Source organism: Xenopus laevis, chromosome 4S (genome assembly GCF_017654675.1).
Source record: "Xenopus laevis strain J_2021 chromosome 4S, Xenopus_laevis_v10.1, whole genome shotgun sequence".
NCBI classification, from domain to species: domain Eukaryota; kingdom Metazoa; phylum Chordata; class Amphibia; order Anura; family Pipidae; genus Xenopus; species Xenopus laevis.
The window spans coordinates 70,077,597-70,096,914 of record NC_054378.1 but is presented as its reverse complement, the minus strand read 5'-3'; the positions used below and the strand labels follow the sequence as shown (position 1 = coordinate 70,096,914).

At 36.6% G+C, this 19,318-nt stretch overlaps 1 protein-coding gene across 7 annotated transcripts in view; it reads right to left on the bottom strand.

The window, feature by feature from the left end:
• The window catches only part of LOC108715547 (CMP-N-acetylneuraminate-beta-1,4-galactoside alpha-2,3-sialyltransferase), a 139,420-nt gene that overhangs the window by 101,225 nt on the left and 18,877 nt on the right, over positions 1 to 19,318 (bottom strand). For 3 of the 7 annotated variants that reach the window (XM_041561436.1, XM_018260809.2, XM_018260815.2), the window contains one exon: positions 4,270 to 4,317. The exons of the other annotated variants lie outside the window; for them this stretch is intronic. In XM_041561436.1, the coding sequence (XP_041417370.1) occupies positions 4,270 to 4,317 (48 nt within the window). The remainder of the gene's footprint in view (positions 1 to 4,269; positions 4,318 to 19,318) is intronic. 7 annotated transcript variants of the gene reach the window in all.

Genomic DNA, 19,318 nt, shown 5'->3' with positions numbered 1-19,318 from the left:
TACATTAATGCTAAGCCTGTAGGGAAATATTCAACGTATCTAGCTGTTTTTTTTTCTTCTTCTGGGCATGTTGGCATTTTCATACACTTTTGTGCATTACACATTTAAGCTTCTCTTTGAAAACATTTACAAAACGAGTAGATATAACAGGATTTGATTCATTTAAAAATATACATGTTTTTTTTGGGGTTTTTTTATCACCAGAGCACTGGGGACAGAGCCAGTGTTTTACTGTTACAAGAGCTGGTCTATACACTTCATTCTGCCAAAGGAGCATTGTAGTTGCAGCAATAAACATGGAATACTCTTGGGAAATAAACATTTCATCAGACACAGGAAGCTTTCAATAACGCTACTAGCGTAATTAAAATACCACATGCACACTACACTGCATTACTTAGCCTTCAGTTTCACTGCACACAGGAAATGTAATGAGACAAAGCATTAAGCACTTGTCCGCAGAATCAGCATATTGGGAAAATGAGTGAAGATAACAGACTGAGATATGGAACACTGAATGAACTACAGAGATACATGTCAGCAAGGGATTCTTCGAGAGTTCTAGTCAACAGCAGAGTCTGGGCCACAAGTTGAATACCACTAACAAATTTTGCTTTCAGGAGAATAAGGGGCAGATTTACTAAAGGGTGAAGTGACTAACACTATCGAAAATTCGCCAGCGTGAGGTAATTTCGTTACTTCGCCAATTTACTAACGGTCGCTGGTGTAACTTTGCTGGTGAAGGTGATAGACTCTAGCGGTACTTCACCCCCTTACGCCTGGCGAAGTTGCGCTCTGGTGAATGGACGTAACTACGGAAATTCACTAAGATGTGGATTTTACTGAACGTTACCTCTTGCGCCAGACTTGCCTTCGCCACCTCAGACCAGGCAAAGTGCAATAGAGTAGATCAGAGTTCCTACAAGGATCAAAAGCCCTATGCATTTCAGGATACAATCCCTTAATCCCCCTATGATTAAGGGATTGTACCCTGAAACGCGTAGGGCTTTTGATCCTTGTAGGAGCCTGCAATAAAACTTGCTACCTCCTCGAATGGAGTGCAGTCCATCCTTTTTGCTTTGAATCGATAATTGGTGGTGGGGACGCTGCGGACAGAGCACCTAACGAGGAGGGATCTGAACAGCCAGAGGGAGGGTAAGCTTATAGCGGTCTTTTTGTGGAAGATGAAAATGTTCCCAAAAAACACTGGTGACTTTTCATCTTTCAGGGTGATAGGCTGCAAAAGATCGTAAATTTTTTCTGGGGTACCCGGCTTCCCCCCTACACTTCCTAACAGAAACTATACACTGGGCTCATGTGTAGGGCAATATAACAACTCTATTTTATTTTATTAAGGTTCCCTAGGCTTCTGCAGTGTTGCAATGTGAGCGATGCCGTCGCTGGCGAATTTTCGGATGTTAGTAAATTTGCCCCTAAGTGTGTTGAGAGAGTCCGCTATGTTTACAACCTACCACCTTATGCAGCATTTAAATTTCCTAACAATTTATATTAGAACTGTCTAAAAGTTAAATCATGATCTACCAACAAATATTAATGGTAGCTGGGGACAGCAGTACAACAGTAGCATAAGATCACACACCTAAAGCGTGTGGCCTAGCACACTTTACACAAGATAATAGTGGAGGGGAATTGTGAGAAAAAGAAGGGAAGTGCTATACGCAAAGTGGTTGCTATGCCAGTGGCATAGAGATGGGGAAGGCAGTATATGATTGTTTTCAGCCGAGATGTTTCAGAAAAAAAACTATTTGGGTGTCAAATTTAGTTTGTAATGAGTTTTAAGTTTTTATGTCCAGGTGTTGCGCCCCCTGTAAAGTATACCCCCACATCAACAATCAATATCCCTATTTTGTACACATTTTGCTTTGGTCTTAGAGTAGGCATGTCCAGCCAACATCTATGGCTGAACTTCAAGTACGCATCAACATTCTCAGGAGGGTTCAGCATCTGTACATCACAGCATTAGAATACAACACCCAGCTCCACACAAATAAGCAAAGCTGGGTAAAGCATTATGCTTATAGTTAATAGCACAGTAAACAATCTATATGGCAACTACAGCCTAAGCAATGTAAAGCACAGCATACATGCTGAAAGTGAGATAAGAAACAACTGCTAAAGGACAGCTTAAAGCAATAAAAATCATAGCAATGCGCCCATAAGCAGTGTCAGAGAGTTGGCTTCACGAAGGTTTGCGGGGCAGCTTTGGGGGCTTTTGGAGATATTTAGCATTTTACCCTTTGATACGGACATGTTCCTATGATTTTTTTAGGAAAGTGTCAGTATCGCTTTAAACTGCGTTTCAAAGGAATGTTTCTGCTAATGGGTATTTGTGAGATTATTGTATTTGTTCAAATAGATTTAATAGCATAATTTCGGCCATATAACCAAGAGAAAGGACACTTAGCATTGGTAAAGAAGCATCATGTTGGAAGGCAGATTGCTCATATTCTGAGAATAATCAAAATAGTAAAGGTATTTTGATATATTTAGACTTTTTGATTGCTATGCCACACGTAATAAAAACTGATATAGATTAATTTCAGAGCATCTGTAGGAATATTATTACACAGTTAAAGGGGAAGTTCCCTTTTAGGTTAACTTTTAGTATGTTATAGAATTTTATTTTGTAGCAACTTTTCAATTGGTCTTAATTTTTTAATTTATTATACTTTGAATGGCCTTCTTTTGACACTTTTCTACTTGCAATGCTGTTTGGATGCTGGCAGTTATTAACCCCTGTAGGCAAAAAACTTCAAGGGTATAATTGTTGTTACTTTTTAGTACAGATCATGTACAAAGTACTGCTTTATTCTCACAAAGAAAAAGGAAATCATTTTGAAAAATTACAATTATTTGATTAAAATTGTGTCTGTGGGAGATTGCCTTCCTGTAATTTTTGTGCTTTCTGTAGTTTCCAGATAACGGATGCCATACCTGTACTCCTATTTCTATTCAGGCCTTCTCCTATTCATCTTTCATTCAAAGTACTACTAGGTTGTAGGGGTAACTGGGAACCAAACAACCAGATAGCTGGAGAGATGCTGAACAAAAAAAAGTCAATCAAAACTCATAAATGTAAAAAATGAAGACCAAACAGCCTTCAACTGTCACTGTCTATATCATAATACAAGCTTGTTTAAACCTTTGTTCAACATGAGCAGTCAGTTTGTGCTGAAAACTTTAATGCTTGAAGCTGCAATGTCACACTGCAACAAACATGATTGAAGTCGGGAAGGTTGAGGCTGTTTACCAAGAGCTCACTATCTTAAAACAGCATGGGATAAAATAGACAAAGTGAGATCTATGTAAGAAGCCTCAACCAGAGGGTTTTATCTTTTTTCTTTTTAAGAAGCTGGAGAAAGAAAGTACTTTTCATTTCACCATTTGTCCTGTTCAGTGCTAAGAAAGAAATAAACATTTTCTTAAGATAACAGGCAAAAAGTATGTTTAGCATTTGCCCTATTCATTGAACTCATGTTGAACTAATGGGTATACTACCAGCAGTTGAGAAGCTAAGCTTAAGGGTTGTTGCAAATTTACAAGCAAGTTTGTCTGTAATATAAGCTGATGCTACAAGGTTGATTGTAAATTCTGCACCTAGTTTTACTGGTTTCTAAGCTGCCATTTAGTCATTATTTGTATTACTGTAAGTACTAATCAGCCTTATATTGTGATATTTCTATTCTGTATATACAGTATATTTTGAGTTGGCCCCTAAGCTCAGTAAGTGACAGCAGCATAGAACATGTGCAGTGAATCCACAGAAAAGAAGATGGGGGAGCTAGTGGGGCATCTTTCGAGGTACAGATCTTTACTGCTAAAGGGTTGTGGTTGACTTGGGCTGGTACAGAAGCCCAAAACGTACCTCTTTAGATAGGCTTTAGTTCTCCTTTAAGTAACTGTAATTTGGAAGTTTCCAGGTAACTCATTTGTTTACGTGCATTCACTTTTGCACTACCACTGCTTTTATAATTAATATGTATTTTAATAATAACAGGCTTTTTGGAAGAAACACTGAACACCCTAAAGGTGCAAACAAATCAACATCTTTGCTCTGCATAAAATTCCAGAAAAAATATGACATATCCAAAACACATTTTTCTTTGTGTGTACAGTGTAAATGTACATAGAATTGCCCTGCCTACTTGAGCACTTTAGCTGAGAAAGGAATGAATTTTTGGCTCTGAGCTGAAGTGTAAAGGATCTGTGAATAGAGGGGGAAGCAAGGCAAGGAATGGGAAATAGTACCTGGGCCTAATTTGTGTCCAACGGAGTCAAAGGCATGTAGAACTGAATCTGCAACACAAGAGGACAAGTTCAATCCCTTTTCTTTTCAGCTCGTCACTGCGTGTGAGGAAGGGGTATGCTTTGTAATTTTCACCCCCAAAAAGCACAAAATATATATGAATGCCAAAGTTCTCAAAATCATAATGAAAACATTATTTTAGCAGTAAATACTGGTGCTGTTAAAAAAAAAAAACAACTCCGGTATGCATGCATTGCCATAGCCTAGCCTTCAAAAATGATTAAATGAAAAGAGTTTATAAAGGGGAGTATATAAACTATATAAGTGGCAGATGGTATTACATCCCTCCTGCTGGCCAGCTTGGCCCACATAAATAGGTAACTAAATAAATAGTCTAATGTTCCTTAACGATTTTCTCTTTCAAGTATGACACAAGGAGGAATATGTTTCTGAACTGTATAGTTAATGTATGCATTATTTGGAAGTACAAGGTAAAAAAAGAAATTTGGTGGGTCTCTCTAATCATAACTTTAAACTGAACGCAATCCCTAATTTCCATTCCGTTTTAAAAATTTTATGAATTGTGAACAAAAATGTTGCAACCAGTTGCCCAGAGCTTGAAAAAACAAAAACGAAACACGACTTTGAATCCAAAGCATTCAGCTAAGCCTTCAAAGAATGTGAATCCTGCAAAAAGTTTTGGGATTTAGCTGAATCCTAGATTTGGTGTACTATTAATATGCTTTGTTTAGTATTCATGTATATTTTTTAACTTTTCATAAAAAAATCCTAATTTACTTACGATCACGCTCATTTTAGTTCATTCTGGCCTCCAAATGTTCTCTGTAAGTAGGCTCAATCCACTGGACCACATATTTTGTGAAGTCCATTGGACAATGTAGCCTCCATGCTCAGGTCTTCAGAAAAGACACACCCATACAGTGATACAGAGCTGGCCAGTTTGTTAGTACAGTAGGTAGGGTTTTTATCTGCCAGATTAAATTTATGTCGTTATATTATGTAAAAAGTTATATTTTCTAAACTATATTTCAGTACAAGCTTGAAATGTATTGTGTTAACTATAAATTAACCAGATTATTTTGCTTTACTGTTTGTTCAAAGATTTAGTAAAACAAGCCTTCATTATAATGTGACAAACTAAAAACCGTTAAGGATTTTTGACCATGTTCTGTAGTTCTAGAGCTCCAATGTACTGGTTTTTTTTCCAACCCTATGCCCTGGGTTTGCTGTTGGCAAATTTAAATGTGCAATTTTGCTCAAGCAGCTTCAGGAGTATTTTTATAAGAATCATTTAAAAACAACAAAAAGTTTGTTACAAAATGACTGAAGTTATGTTTAATTCTACAATCAGGGAGCTCTTAATAACACAGTACAGGTATGGATGTGGAATAAAACACAATCTGCACTTTCTGGTAAGGGGTATTTCCATAATGCTAAGCATTGTGATTTAAAGGAGAATTCAACCCTAAACTTAAAAAACTCTACCACCCTACCCCCCTACCCTACATAAACCCCTCCTCCCCCCAGCCTAAGTGTTACCCCGGGCAAATGCCCTGAACGTTTTACTTACGCCTCGTTTCAGATTCAGGCATCGGAGTTCACGGGCGCCATCGTCAGCCTCTTTGGTAATCTTTGGCAATTTTTGTGCGTTTGAGCACATGTGCAGTTGTTGTGAAACAGAAACATGTGCCTACATTGACATTTCCGAAGAGAAGAAGATGGTGCACGTGAACTCCGATTTTGCACCAGGGGGGGTAGGAGGGTAGGGGTTTTTTAAGTTTAGGGTTGAATTATCCTTTAAGCCTATTAAAGGGATTGGTCACCTTTAAATTTACTTTTAGTATGTTGTAGAGAGAGTGATTTTCTGACACAATTAGATTTTTATTCATACACTCTAGTTTGTAATTTCAGCAATCTTTAAAGGGGTTGTTCACCTATAAACAACTAGTTGTTTTCCGATAGATCATCAAAAATAACGTTTTTTTCCAATTACTTTCTGTTTTCTATGTGTTACCATTTTTCTAATATTGAAGCGTAAAATTGTCCTTTTTCACCCTCTAAAGCAGCTCGGGGGGGGGGGGTGCCATATGATTCACATATGATTCTGTACTGTAATATAAACTAAAATATTGTACAATTTAGCTGCATCCAAAATAGTTATGGGAAAAAAGGCAAGTTTCTTCATATGGGAACATTTGAGGATATTTTTGGAGAGCACATGAGGAAAAAGTTTTTGTATCCTTAAAAGTAAGTACACAGGAAAATGTGCCCAAAAGTTCTCATGACTCTTGTGTTTTCTACAGTAATACTGATTATTTTTAATTACAAGGAAATGTTTGAAGTACAGTGCCAGATGACTTTAACATAGGATTTCCTAGTGATTAACATACAATAAAAAAGGGATTTTGTAAAAGTTAAGATAATTTAATAACCCTCTATGTTGGCTTCACGCAACAGGACAAGAATGTAATTAATAACATAGTAATATACTGAATAATACACATTACACACTGGATAATAATCATTTAGCGATCAGGTATGGCACATTGTGGAACAAATCGTAATCTCTTTTACCTCATAAATAAAAGAATTAATGAAATGTCCCAATAGTGTTGCCCTTAACCAAACATGAATGGCAGAAGTATTCAACCTTAAATCCCACCCATGTTTATGTCTATGTCTAGTTTAATTTAAATAGCACAGAATTGTACAACATACCTCCCAACTGTCCCGATTTTGACAGCTCAGCCCCCAGTCCCGGGTTTCTTACTGAAATGTCCCAAATTTCTCTTTGGCCTCCTGAACTAACATCAGAAAAAGAAACAAAGTTTCTGAAACTTATTTAAAATAAGTGCCTTTTTGACAGAGCCGAGAACACTGAACAGCTGCTCTTCGATTCAATTGTAACAATTTAAGATAAGCAAAGATACAAATGTAACTATTTAAGGTAAGTAAGTCTCTTGGGAGAAAGGAGACTCACAGCTTAAAGGTCAATTTCCCCTTCATTAGGTTATAATACATAAAGCATGGCCCTAAAACTTCCAGAAAAATGTTCAAACTTTCATAACCTGCCAAATTTTATAAAATGGACCTGGTAATTAGGGGGTGTGGCCATAAAATGGGCACGGTCATAAAATTGCTTTACCTTGCTGTGCTCAGCTGATGTTTTTGTCCCTCTTTACATTTTTCAAATGTTGGGAGGTATTTTGTACAGCAGAACATGGAATTAATAAAACAAATGGGGACATTAAAATAATAGATACAGTTATGGGATCTGTTATCTGGAAACCTGTTATCCAGAAAGCTCCAAACAACAGGAAGGCCTAACTATTAACTATATGTAATAATAAAACAGTATCTTGTACTTGATCCTAACTAAGATATAATTAATCCTTATTGGAGGCAAAAACAAGCCTAATGGGTTTAATTAATGTTAAAATGATTTTTTAGTAGACAAGGTATAAAGAACCAAATTACAGAAATATTCTCAAAGAGACAAGAGGATGGAGATCTCTACCCTATAGAGCTTACAATCTACTGCTTTGATCCCCTTAGGAGAGAGAGTCTGAAAACCAATGACTTCCAGATTTGAGAGTGCTATGAACACATTTAATTTTTTATACAATCAGGCCTGGCCATAAGTGGATGTGTTCAACCTCAAAGTATTTTAATTGGCTGACCAACTTCTGTTGTGATAGTTCCAAAAATGGTCTTAAGAAAGTAATACAATGGACTGACTGGTGACCACACGTGTGTTCGATAGTGATTTTGTCCAGAAAGGCACAAACCAACACTTTCAATAGTAAAGATGGGCTCCGTGCTTGGTATGGTTAATTTGCTTAGTAGCAGCACTCGTTGGAAAACAGGACCCACTAGTCCGTAGTACAAATAATCGTTCAAGCACAAGCGCGCTTACCAAGACTCTGGGATTCCTAAATTAATAAAGAAAAAAAGCCAATGGTGTGTTACCCTTTTTAAATTGAAATAGCCGTATTGCTATAAGACCTACTCACATTCCGTCGAGCAGCGGTCAGGGTAAATGTATAACACTCTAAATCGTGCTCCGAAATTTAAGAAATAAGCCGCAATAGTGGATTACAGTGAAGACCTCCCTCTGATAGCCCAGATACTGATTATTCTCACAGGACCCAGATCATTTGGAGCTTATCTTTACATGCGGCGCACAATCCCGCTGTTCTCTGCGAAGAAGCACTTCAAGTGCTGATTCCGGAATTGCCGGGTTTCTCCGCTTGTTGTGATCTCTCTCTCTGTGTCGATGAGAGACACGCAATGTATCTGGTCTTCCTGTGGCGGGTCTGAGCGCTCCGTGAAATGAAAGCTCTGCTGACTATTTGTCAGAATCAGCATCTATGAACTCTAGATCTGGGGACTCTGAATAACCCTCTGAATCCTTGCGCTGGGTATGGTTGTACTCTTGTCCCTTGCCCGGTTGGGGGGCTGCCAATTGGAAAGTGAATGACAGTGTTTTAAAATGAATGCCAATGTAATGTAGTTGTGCTCTGCACTGGTAAAACTGCTGTGTTTGCTTGAGAAACACTACTATACTTTATATAAACAAGCTGCTGTGTAACCATGGGAGGCAGTTATTCAAGCTGGGAAAAGGAGAAAAGGCACAGGTTGCATATCAAACAAGCTCTGTAGTATACAATGGTACTCTTCAGAATATATCTGTTATCTAATGTGTCTCCTGTGCTTGAATGGCTGCCCCCATGGCTACACAATAGTTTCTTCATTTAAACTATAGAAGTCTTTCTGAAGCAAACACACCAGTTTTACCAGTGCAGGGCAGCACATTTTTGTCACATTTAAAACACAATTTTTTTTATGTTACGGTTCCTTTTTTTCCATTCCTACAAAACATATTGTGATTTCTCTCCAAAAAAAAAAAAAATCAGCTGTTTGAAATGCTATTTTAAGAGCTCAATTTGAAAGAACACCCTAAAGACAGCTTGACAGATTTTTTTTTTGAATAGGGGGGTTATCTACAATAATTATTATTTTGGGTTGCATTTTTTTAATGGTGCTCAGCTTCATTTGTGGTAATAATTAAGGTTGTTTTACAAGAAACTAGTCTGGACACTTTTAGTATTGAGAACTCCCGATGAATGCAACTAAGAGATTTAAAATGGGTGTCATATTTCAGATGTTTGCAGCATTATATAGTTCGCATACACACGCATAGGAATAGAAGAAAATGCCTACACACATTCCAAAGAAACAAATATTCTGAGGCAACCAAGCTGCAGAACAGAAAGGTGGCAATCAAAAAAAATAAATAAAAAGTGTAATCTTTTAACACATCTTAAAATAGATAATGATAAACTAAATGCATTTTCACAGAAAATATACACATCGAGTGTATTATAATGTGACCTTTGAATGCAATATGATAAATTCTTTTTTCAGAATCTTTCCCAACAAGTAAGAAAATGCCAGCTAGAAATCAGTTTATACAGGAAATATGTTATAGTATGCAGCTTTTTAGCACTGATCTTGGTTTTTCTATGTAAAGGAGACAATTCACTATTTTAAAATAACTTTTTTAAAATACTTGTTTCCTGTGGAGAAGTACCTTGGAAGAATTGTATAAAAATGCTGAATTGCTTTTTCACTTACTAGCTCTAATTATTAGTGATATGCTAGTCACTTGCATATTTGCCCCCAGAAATAATTTACTTGTTTCTGCAAAATATTTATTTTTGTCCATTATAGACCACTAGCTATTCCCAGGATAATCTTGCTTTTCTTTTAAATATATTTCTCACAAATTAATTTGGGATGTTGCCTGGTCTACTGGAAGCAAAACAAACAAAATAATTTAATCAAAATACTCTGAAATTTTAATATTTATTTTCCTCTAAGGCAGATTTTAGTTATAAAGCAGATTCCTATTACTGAACCTTTGTCCCCCTAAAGTTCTCTTGTTCACAAGGATTTCAACTAAATCGCGTTTTTTGGACATTCTAAGCATGCATGGAAACAAACCCAGAGGAGCAATAAATATTGTATTAATGTGACTTAGGTATTTGTTATTTTTGGCAATGTTGCTCAATGAACTTAAATTGTACCTATTGTTCTGCAAAACTCCTCTCATTCAAGCTAAGGCCTTGGGTGCTTGCTCTCAAATTCCTGGAAACTGCAACTGCAGATCACCTGTACCCTGTGTGAGTTTTGAGCGCTGTTACTTTCCCCTATTTTCAGCTATAAGTACATAATTTATTCCAATAAATCAAGAGCGAACAGCCTAATAATTGTCATTATCATTTTTGCAAGGCAAGGATGGAATACAAATAATGCAGTACATATAAACTATAACACAGGAATGGTGGGGCATAATAACAACTATCCGCTAAACATAAGTTTGCACATTGGTTGCCCCACAGACAAAGTGCTGGCCCTGCCATTTTGAAAATATGGTTATCAAATATTATTTGGATACAGCAAGAAAAACAGTGTGAAATCTAGATACATTTGAACAGGTGAGTTAGTATACTAGCATAATAAGGCAAATTATCATTGTCATACAATGAAGTGAGGTATTTCCTTAGGAATTAAAATAAAAATGATATTAAAAGAAAATGTATGGCAATTGTCAGCCACGCAAAGACAAAACAGTTGAAACTTGCACCTAAGGGTTATTACTATTCAAACCAAAAATCCACACACACACCCACTTACACAACAGACAAGATCAAATGAAATACCACTTCTTCCAAAGAATAAGTATGTACAGTATGTGTACAGTATGCAGGCAAACAACCCAGCCCCACATACATTGTACAATATGACACAGGTGCAAATCAATTCAGTATGGACACTTGGCTTGGGACCAATGATCCCTGACAAGACTTTATAATTTAGGTCTGGTTCAAAGATAAGTCTCTTTCAACAGGGTAAAAAAAAAAAAAATAATAGCATGGGTGACACTTGGAAAAGGTTTGGAGACATTTGTGCAAGTTACACCGTGCTTTTAAACATTGCACTAGGAAAGCACTAGGCTCACTTATTAAACTCTTCTCCCAAAAACTTGGACACAGCATTAACAAAAAGCACAATTTGAGACAACTTGAACATCCTCACAGCCCAGCACAGGATACTTTAAACTGGAAGAACAGCAGAAACAATAACAACATAAGGATCTCCTAATCATGAACATTATAACCAAGGATGAACTTAATAAAATCAGAGATTCTGACAGTTCACACATTTACTTTCCACATATAGCAGAAATAGACCAAGACCAAGAGGGTGAGCCGCTCCTACAGATGCATTATATGAGGAGATCTTTACCACTGCCGGTATTTACGTTGCACTTACTACTAAGCCACAGACACAAATCTATTTCAAACACAGAGTCTGTGGTGTACTGCTGGCGACATTCAGATGCTTTGGTGTACTGCTTGGTGACATAATGAGACAGAGGAGACAGTGGTGTAGTAGGGCACTGGAAAGCTGTGAGTCAATCGAAGACTGAAGTGCATTTATGGGGGGGGGTCACTGACATTGGTGCATTGATTGTGATACCTGTACTAGAAAGCAGAGTTGCAATAATGCTGCCCTTGGGAGTTGTGGAAATATTTGGGATCATTTGGTTACTATTGTGGCCAATGAAGTGGTTATATTACAGCTGTGGACACTGAAGAGCGGAAGCTTATAACAAACTATGTCTGTGAGTCTTTTTTTTATTAGCAAGCTGATACCCCAGTAATTGTTTTTCTATGTTTGCTAAGAGTGACATATCAACAACACTTACTGATTTTATTCATCAATAAACTAAAAAGTGAGGTCCAAATGTATTAAACTAAAAAAGGTATGTGGAGCCCTGGCCAATATATAAATTTTATCTCTTGGCTCATTTCCTAAGCACCTTTATTTTTTCTATAAACCTTAAATGCTCAAAACTGTTCCAAATGAACAAACAAGTTCCCTTGGATTAAAGCAGTGATCCCCAACCAGTAGCTAGTGAGCAACATGTTGCGCTCCAAACCCTTGGATGTTGATCTCAGTGGCCTCAAAGCAGGAGCTTATTTTTGAATTCCTGGCTTGGTGGCAAGTTTTAATTGCATAAAAACGAAGTATAGTGACAAGTACAGGCTCCTGTAGGCTGTCAGACCACATAGGGGCTACCAAATAGCCAATCACAGTCTTTATTTGGCACCCCAAGGGACTTTTTCATGCTTGTGTTGCTCCCCAACTCCTTTTACATTTGAATGTGGCTCACGGGTAAAAAAGGTTGGGGACCCCTGGATTAAAGTATGGGCTAGCAAGCAAACGGTGTGTTGAGTAGGCTTCACGAGTATTATGGTTCTACATCCACTTCCTGTAACTCCATTCCCTCATTTAAACAGAGAAAGTTGACATAAGAAATTGCCAGTGAAATTACACCACAGGGTTTTTGAAAAGAAGACCTGACCTTGTGCAAAGTTCATAGATGGCAACATATAACATTACAGGCTCGGGAGAAAAGCAAACAAACAATAATTCCATTGCTGAGGTTAGAGACATTCTCCTTGCAGGGGGCTTCATATGAATGTAGACAGGTGTCCACTTGCAAGGCTATGAAACTCATATTACAAAGACTATTTGAAACACTACAAGTCAGAATACGCAAAAGGAAATCAGAGAAGGGGGTTGTGTTGCTTTACTCAAAGCCATGCCTATAAGCTCATAACTACATGTTTAAATGTACCTTCTTATGCATGGGTTATCTTCCATTTATTTTTTGTAAAACAGTCAAATTAGCGAACTTTCACACTGGTTCTTTAGGTTTTTGATGTCCTATTGAAGTGTTGATAGCATGCCTCAGATGTAGAAAGGTGTAAAAGAAAGATTGCGAAGGTTACGTTTTCCTTTGGCTGACAGCACTAAATACTACACATAGATGATGTGCAACAGGAGGAAAATGTTTGTTAACTATACATAACCCCTTGCTACAGGCGCCATAAATCCACACTTCACAAGTCTAGCAGAAAATTCAGCTTTCTGTTCTATTTTTTCGATTTCAAATTAAGTTTGTGTTCTCTTCTTCTCCAGATAGTAAACTTAATTTTTTCCTTATTATTTAGCTTTGTTCTCTTCAGAGTTTATTCATTTTAACCCTATTTTTTTTTTTACCAAAGGGGAACTTTAACCAAAAACATTTAGCTAAATGAAAAAAGAGTAATTCTTAACAACTTCCAAACATTCATTAAACTTTCATAAGGGCTTTAGGAGTTTTGTGTAAAAGCAACTGCTAATTGACGCAGCCTTTGTCAGCCTTTTATTCTTTGTGAAAAAAGCATTCAACACTTTGTGAGAATTGGAGGGCATTTGAGTTTTGGCTGGAGTCAAAACCAGCATGGTAAAAATAGAAAAACAAATACTGCTTGCAACTGCAATTACATTTACTAATAAAGCTAAAGCAATTTAAAATAATTTTGGATGAAATCACTTTCATTTTTTATTGTTGCATGTATGCATTGTAGAGTGGCAGAATGCAGAGTATAAACAGTAGAGACAACTCTGCTCAAATCTATGGAAAATGTAATAAGCATTAAAGTTTTGTTTTACTGTTAGAATGACTTTGGCAGTGAAGGGTGTATATAGGTTTCTACTGAAAGTCTGGGATTTGGTGAAAGAGGTATAAATGTTGCCTTAACTTTCCTTCTCCTTTTAAATCTCAAGATGGACAACTAAATTTGGGCTGTACAGACAGCAACCAACTTATTTTTCTTACCATAAGGGGGTTGTTCACCTTTCAATTCAGTGGTTTTCAGATTGCTGGCCAAAAATAAAGGCTTTTTTCAATTTCTATTTTTGACCATTGCTCTAATATTGAAAGGTAAAGTTTCATTTTTCTAATGGTTGCCAACTCTGTAACTATTCTAAATTGATACATTTCTTTGGCCGTGCTGAGCAGAAGGCAGTTGATACAGAATTGATACAATAATTGCTAATATTCCGCAGATGGTGCTAAAAAAAAATCTATCAACTAATGTAACAAATTGTAACAGTTCAGAATCTGCACCTGGATTAGAGAGCTGTCAGACTGAAAAATTATAACAATTAAAAGAAGGAAAGCTTTAAACTGGCCATAGACGTGCAGATTTACCTTCATATCAGACGAATGAGATGGTCTGGAGATGGTTCGGTGCCATCTCCAGACCTGCTACTAACCATTCAGATCAAACAAAGTAGTAAAAGGGCAAAGACAGCAATCGTATGAAAGTTATGTCTGACAAAAGCTGGTGGCAGTCTCCCACTGAGATCAGCAATACATGCAGAGATATTATTGGTAGCCAACAGAAATTTTCTAACCTGTCTGATCAACTGAATGACTGATCGTCATCTCACGAAAAATGTCGGACACTCAACACACGGCCCGAAAATCATACGAAACGGAGATTCGTATGATCAAATGTTTGCGTCTATGGCCAGCTGTATTCTTTATTTCTGGTGAACAATCGGAAAACCACTGAAAAAAGTGTTTGGAAGGTGAACAACTCCATCAAATACTTGGTTTGAGATAGTTCACCAGAAATAAAGACTTTTTCCAATTACTTCCTATTTTCCATTTCTTGCTGTTTTTCTAATGCTGAAGTCTAAAATTGTGTTTTTCACCTTCTTTTTGTCTATCAAAGAAGATAGGGGGGGGGTCGCGACTCTGCAAAAGATCTAAATTGATAAATTAAGTTGTTACATTTCTTATCTTTGTCCCTGCTGAGCAGAATCCCTGAGTTTCATTAAAGGAACAATAACACCAAACATGAAAAGTGTTTTAAAGTAATTAAAATATCATGTGCTGTTGCTCTACATTTGTAAAAGTTATGCGTATGCTTTAGAAACGCTACTATTGTTTATCTGAGTAGGCCGCTGTGTTGCCATGGTGGTAGCCATTCAAAGCACAGGGCACATAACAGATAACGGATGCACCCTGTAGAATACCATTGTATTCTATTACAGAGCTTATCTGTTATCTGCTAAGTAACCAGTGCCTTTTCTCCTTTTTCAGCTTGAATGGCTGCCCCAATGCAACAAACAGCCTACTCATGTAGACTATAGTAGGCTTTCTAAAGCAAACATATAACTTTTATCAACACAGGGTAAAAGTACATGATATTTCAATTACTTTAAAACACTTATTTTTTGGTGTTACTGTTCCTTTAAAGGCGGCTGTTAGAATTGATACAATAGTTGCTCATATTCCAAAGGCAGAGACATGTATCAACTAGTGTAGCAATTAAATGTATCACATTGTAACATATCAGAATCTGCATCTGGATCACTGAGCTGCAAGACTGAACTACCAGAGACACGAACATTATACTTTAAACTTAAATTTTGGAAAACCGGTAAAAAATAAAAGATGGAAAGCAACTGAAAAATGTTTTTATTTCTAGTGAATCTGAAATCAACTCAAATGAAAAAAAGTGTTTGGAAGGTGAACAACCCCTTTAAAAACCTTACCTCAAAAACACCACAACAGAGAGAAGACAGGTGATGTCTTAGGACCTTAGGAGGTTTTATCATATATTTTGTACTGATGAGTCCTAATAAGATCAGAACATTCTGTACAATTAACTCACTTTCAAAACAAGTAAATCATATATAATTGTTAATTTGCAAAGCCTGGGGTTTTATGCATTCCTAGCATTCTTAATGGGATTTCCTTTCTTTTACTTAACCTTATGTGTGCTATGTAAAAGGATGCAGTAGTTATCTAATTCCAAGGCAAGTTAAGACTGCATTATTTAACCTGAAACGGTCATGATGTGTCAGCTGTACGTGTTGAGGCAGTACAGTTTTGCAAAGCATTTACCCTTTAAAATTAAAAATAACAGATACTGGAAAACAAGGTCGTTTTATTTATATAAATTACACAAAAAACAAAATTCCCTGACCAAGGTTCTTTTAAAAGGACAGGTTATTATAAAAGTTATTTATTAGGTAATGCATACTTTGGCATATATGTTAACTCAAACTATTGCTAAGTAAAACTAAGTAGGTAAGGGGCGTCCCTTCTATCACTAGGTGCTATAGCTGTAATGACATCCTACCAGCTGCCCCTCATTGGCTGCTTCGTGGGTATAGTAACAGAGTCTCAGAGTTACATACAATAGTCCATAATAGAACATAGTGTCGCAGCATGATTCAACCAGATGCATTGCCATCACTGTTGGCCCGGACTTATTACCTAGGGGACTACTACAATCACTTATCCATCATCACTGCTGGGATGTTGGCAACTGCATTGAATATCCTAAATATACAGGAAAAACAATATACAATCCATTCCTATGTCTTTCAAGAAAGTAAAAGAATAATAATTATTTTCCACAACGACATGTATAATAAGCATGAATTATTGACTTTTTTTTTTTTTTTTTTTAACAACTGAAAAAGAATTACGCTGCCCAACAGGAAACCTATATTAGATTTTACTTTCTTTAAACTTGGATTTTTCACCCTGTTATTCTGAATTATTTCTTCACTTCATTTCCATCAGATGTTAGTGAATGGTATAGTACAACAACTTCTAGACAGTTACACCAACTAGTGAAAGGTAGACTGACCCATCAGTAAAGCTATTTCCAGTTTTATAACTGTCAGGTATAAATATTTGCAGTGATACTAATGAACATGCCATGTCTTTCTATGTATGCAAAACAGAGAACCTTTATGTTTGAAGGTGATACATTACCCCAAGTACAGTACATTATATATGCAGCATAATATGAAATAAATCAATAAATTACATTTTAATATCTATTTGGAGTGCTGGTCCTTTTAACAAAAATTAATAAAATACAAACAGTTTTTTTTTTACTACTTACTTTTTTATTCTCTTCTTTTTATCTTTGAGAATTGTATGCTCTACTGAGCAGGGCCCTCTTTACCCCTTGTATTGATCACTTTTTTTTTAAGTCATCTGTATGTTCAATGTACAATATACATCCATCTATTGTACATCACCATGGAATATGTAGTGCTTTGTAAATATGTATTAATTAAAGTAACAATAATCAGTCAGACATTAAGATCACTGTCTGGTGGTTTCAGCCTAGCAACTGGATATCGGTTTAAATGTCAAGAGGAAGTGGCTACAGACAGTGTCGGACTGGGACACCAGGGGCCCACTAAAAAACTTCAGGCTAGGGGTCCACTCTCACTACTATTTTTATCCTCTCCTAACTCAACCTCTATTCTCCTAGTCTCTTTTTTTACATATTATGATCTATTATTCCATCCATTAAGCCTTTTTTTCTCATAGAAATAAAAAATGACCATGAAATAGTCCAAATGTTTAGCAGCATGAGGGCCCACCGGGACTTTTCCTGGTATCCCCGTGGGCCAGTCCGACACTGGCTACAGATAAATTGAAAAAAAAAAAAAAACAACTAATTTTATAAAGTCTATGCTAAACATTTTGTTCTAATTGCACAGTTTATGTATGATTACTTCCTACTGTTTTCATGAGCTTGTACATAAAGAAAATTCAATCATGCAATTAACTGAATGTGATTAGTAGCTTATGTAAGCCAGACCTAACTTGTGATCTAAACATGGCTGAAGTCCCAGACAAACTGTAAACATATGCTATATGTTCCTATACAGACAACTGAGTACAACATCTGTTTTCTTTGTCTTAGATGGTGCTATTTTGCAAACCTTTGCTAACCATGACTACATAGAACAGTATATAACTAATGTATTGATTCAAAACGGTTTAAAGCAGCTCCCCAACTTGTTAGCCCACCTGTTCAGTACATGCTCAGTATGCATACCTCCCAACATTTTGGAAGTAAAGAGGGGCAAACATTTTTTGGCACATAGAATAGTGAATTTTAGACCACGTCCCTTTATGTGGCCACACCCCCTAATTAACATGTTCATTTTACAAAATCTGGCAGGTTATGAAAGTTTGAAAATATTTCTTCTCATCTAAACTGTTTTTGTGTGTCTCAAAATTGTTACAAAGTATCTTATTTGCACCTGTTAGCTGTTCCGTGCGCTCTGCTAAAAGCCAATTAAGTGAGAAACTTTGATTCTTTTTCTGGCTGTTCAGTGCAGAGAAAATAGGAACTTTCCAGTACAAATGAGGGACTGCAGGTTGAGCTGTCAAAAGAGGGAGTGTCCCTCTGAAAAAGGGACAGTTGGGAGATAGGAGTGTGCTCTTGAATGCTAACAAGCTAATTGGTTTGGGTCTTGGGAAAACATCAAAACAAAGTGCTTCAGGGCTAATTATTAATCAGGTCTTATTTAGAATGTACTTATTTCCATGCTAATCTAAATTATTATATTTAATATACGAGTTGGTCCCTAAGCCCTTGCAATTGGCAGACACTCAAAACAGGTGTAAGAATTTCAACCTTATTATTTGCTGTGCTTTTATTCTTCTTTAAAGGTATACTTAAGCCATTAACAAAGCCTTTATGATAGCTGAGACAGCTGTTGCACTGCCTCCCTGGTACAGTAAAGAAGATCTAGTTAAACAGCAAGCAGCAAGATAACATGTTTCCTTTTCCCCTTACCATTTATATTTCATTGTAGATGGCCTGTGTGCATGGCTCTGCCAGTAACATAACAAGCATATCTGGACTGGCACCAGCACCCTGTAGCTACAGATTATGCATGAGCAGGTGTTTTTTGGCAATGAGAGACCAGACCAAAAGAAGGTTGGCACTGATTTGATCAAATAGAGCTAATTGCATTATATTGGTCAGATTTATGTACCGTTTAGTTTTTTCTTTTCTTGATTTTGACCATATACAGTGTTTTTCCTACAGGTTAATGTATTTTATCAAATTCATAAGAGTTAAAAAAATGGTTCATATTTCATCAAACCAAGACTTCGCAGAAATACTGTGACAACTTTAATTTACACTGCGTTGCTGTAAAGGGTTTATAAATAAAAAGTTGTTTCCTGTGTGTTTTGAGAAGTCATGTTAGTCAAATATATTTGCCCTATTTACTAAAGCATTCTGAGCACTGCATAACAAGTTGACACTTTAGAGATTCATATTGTTTATG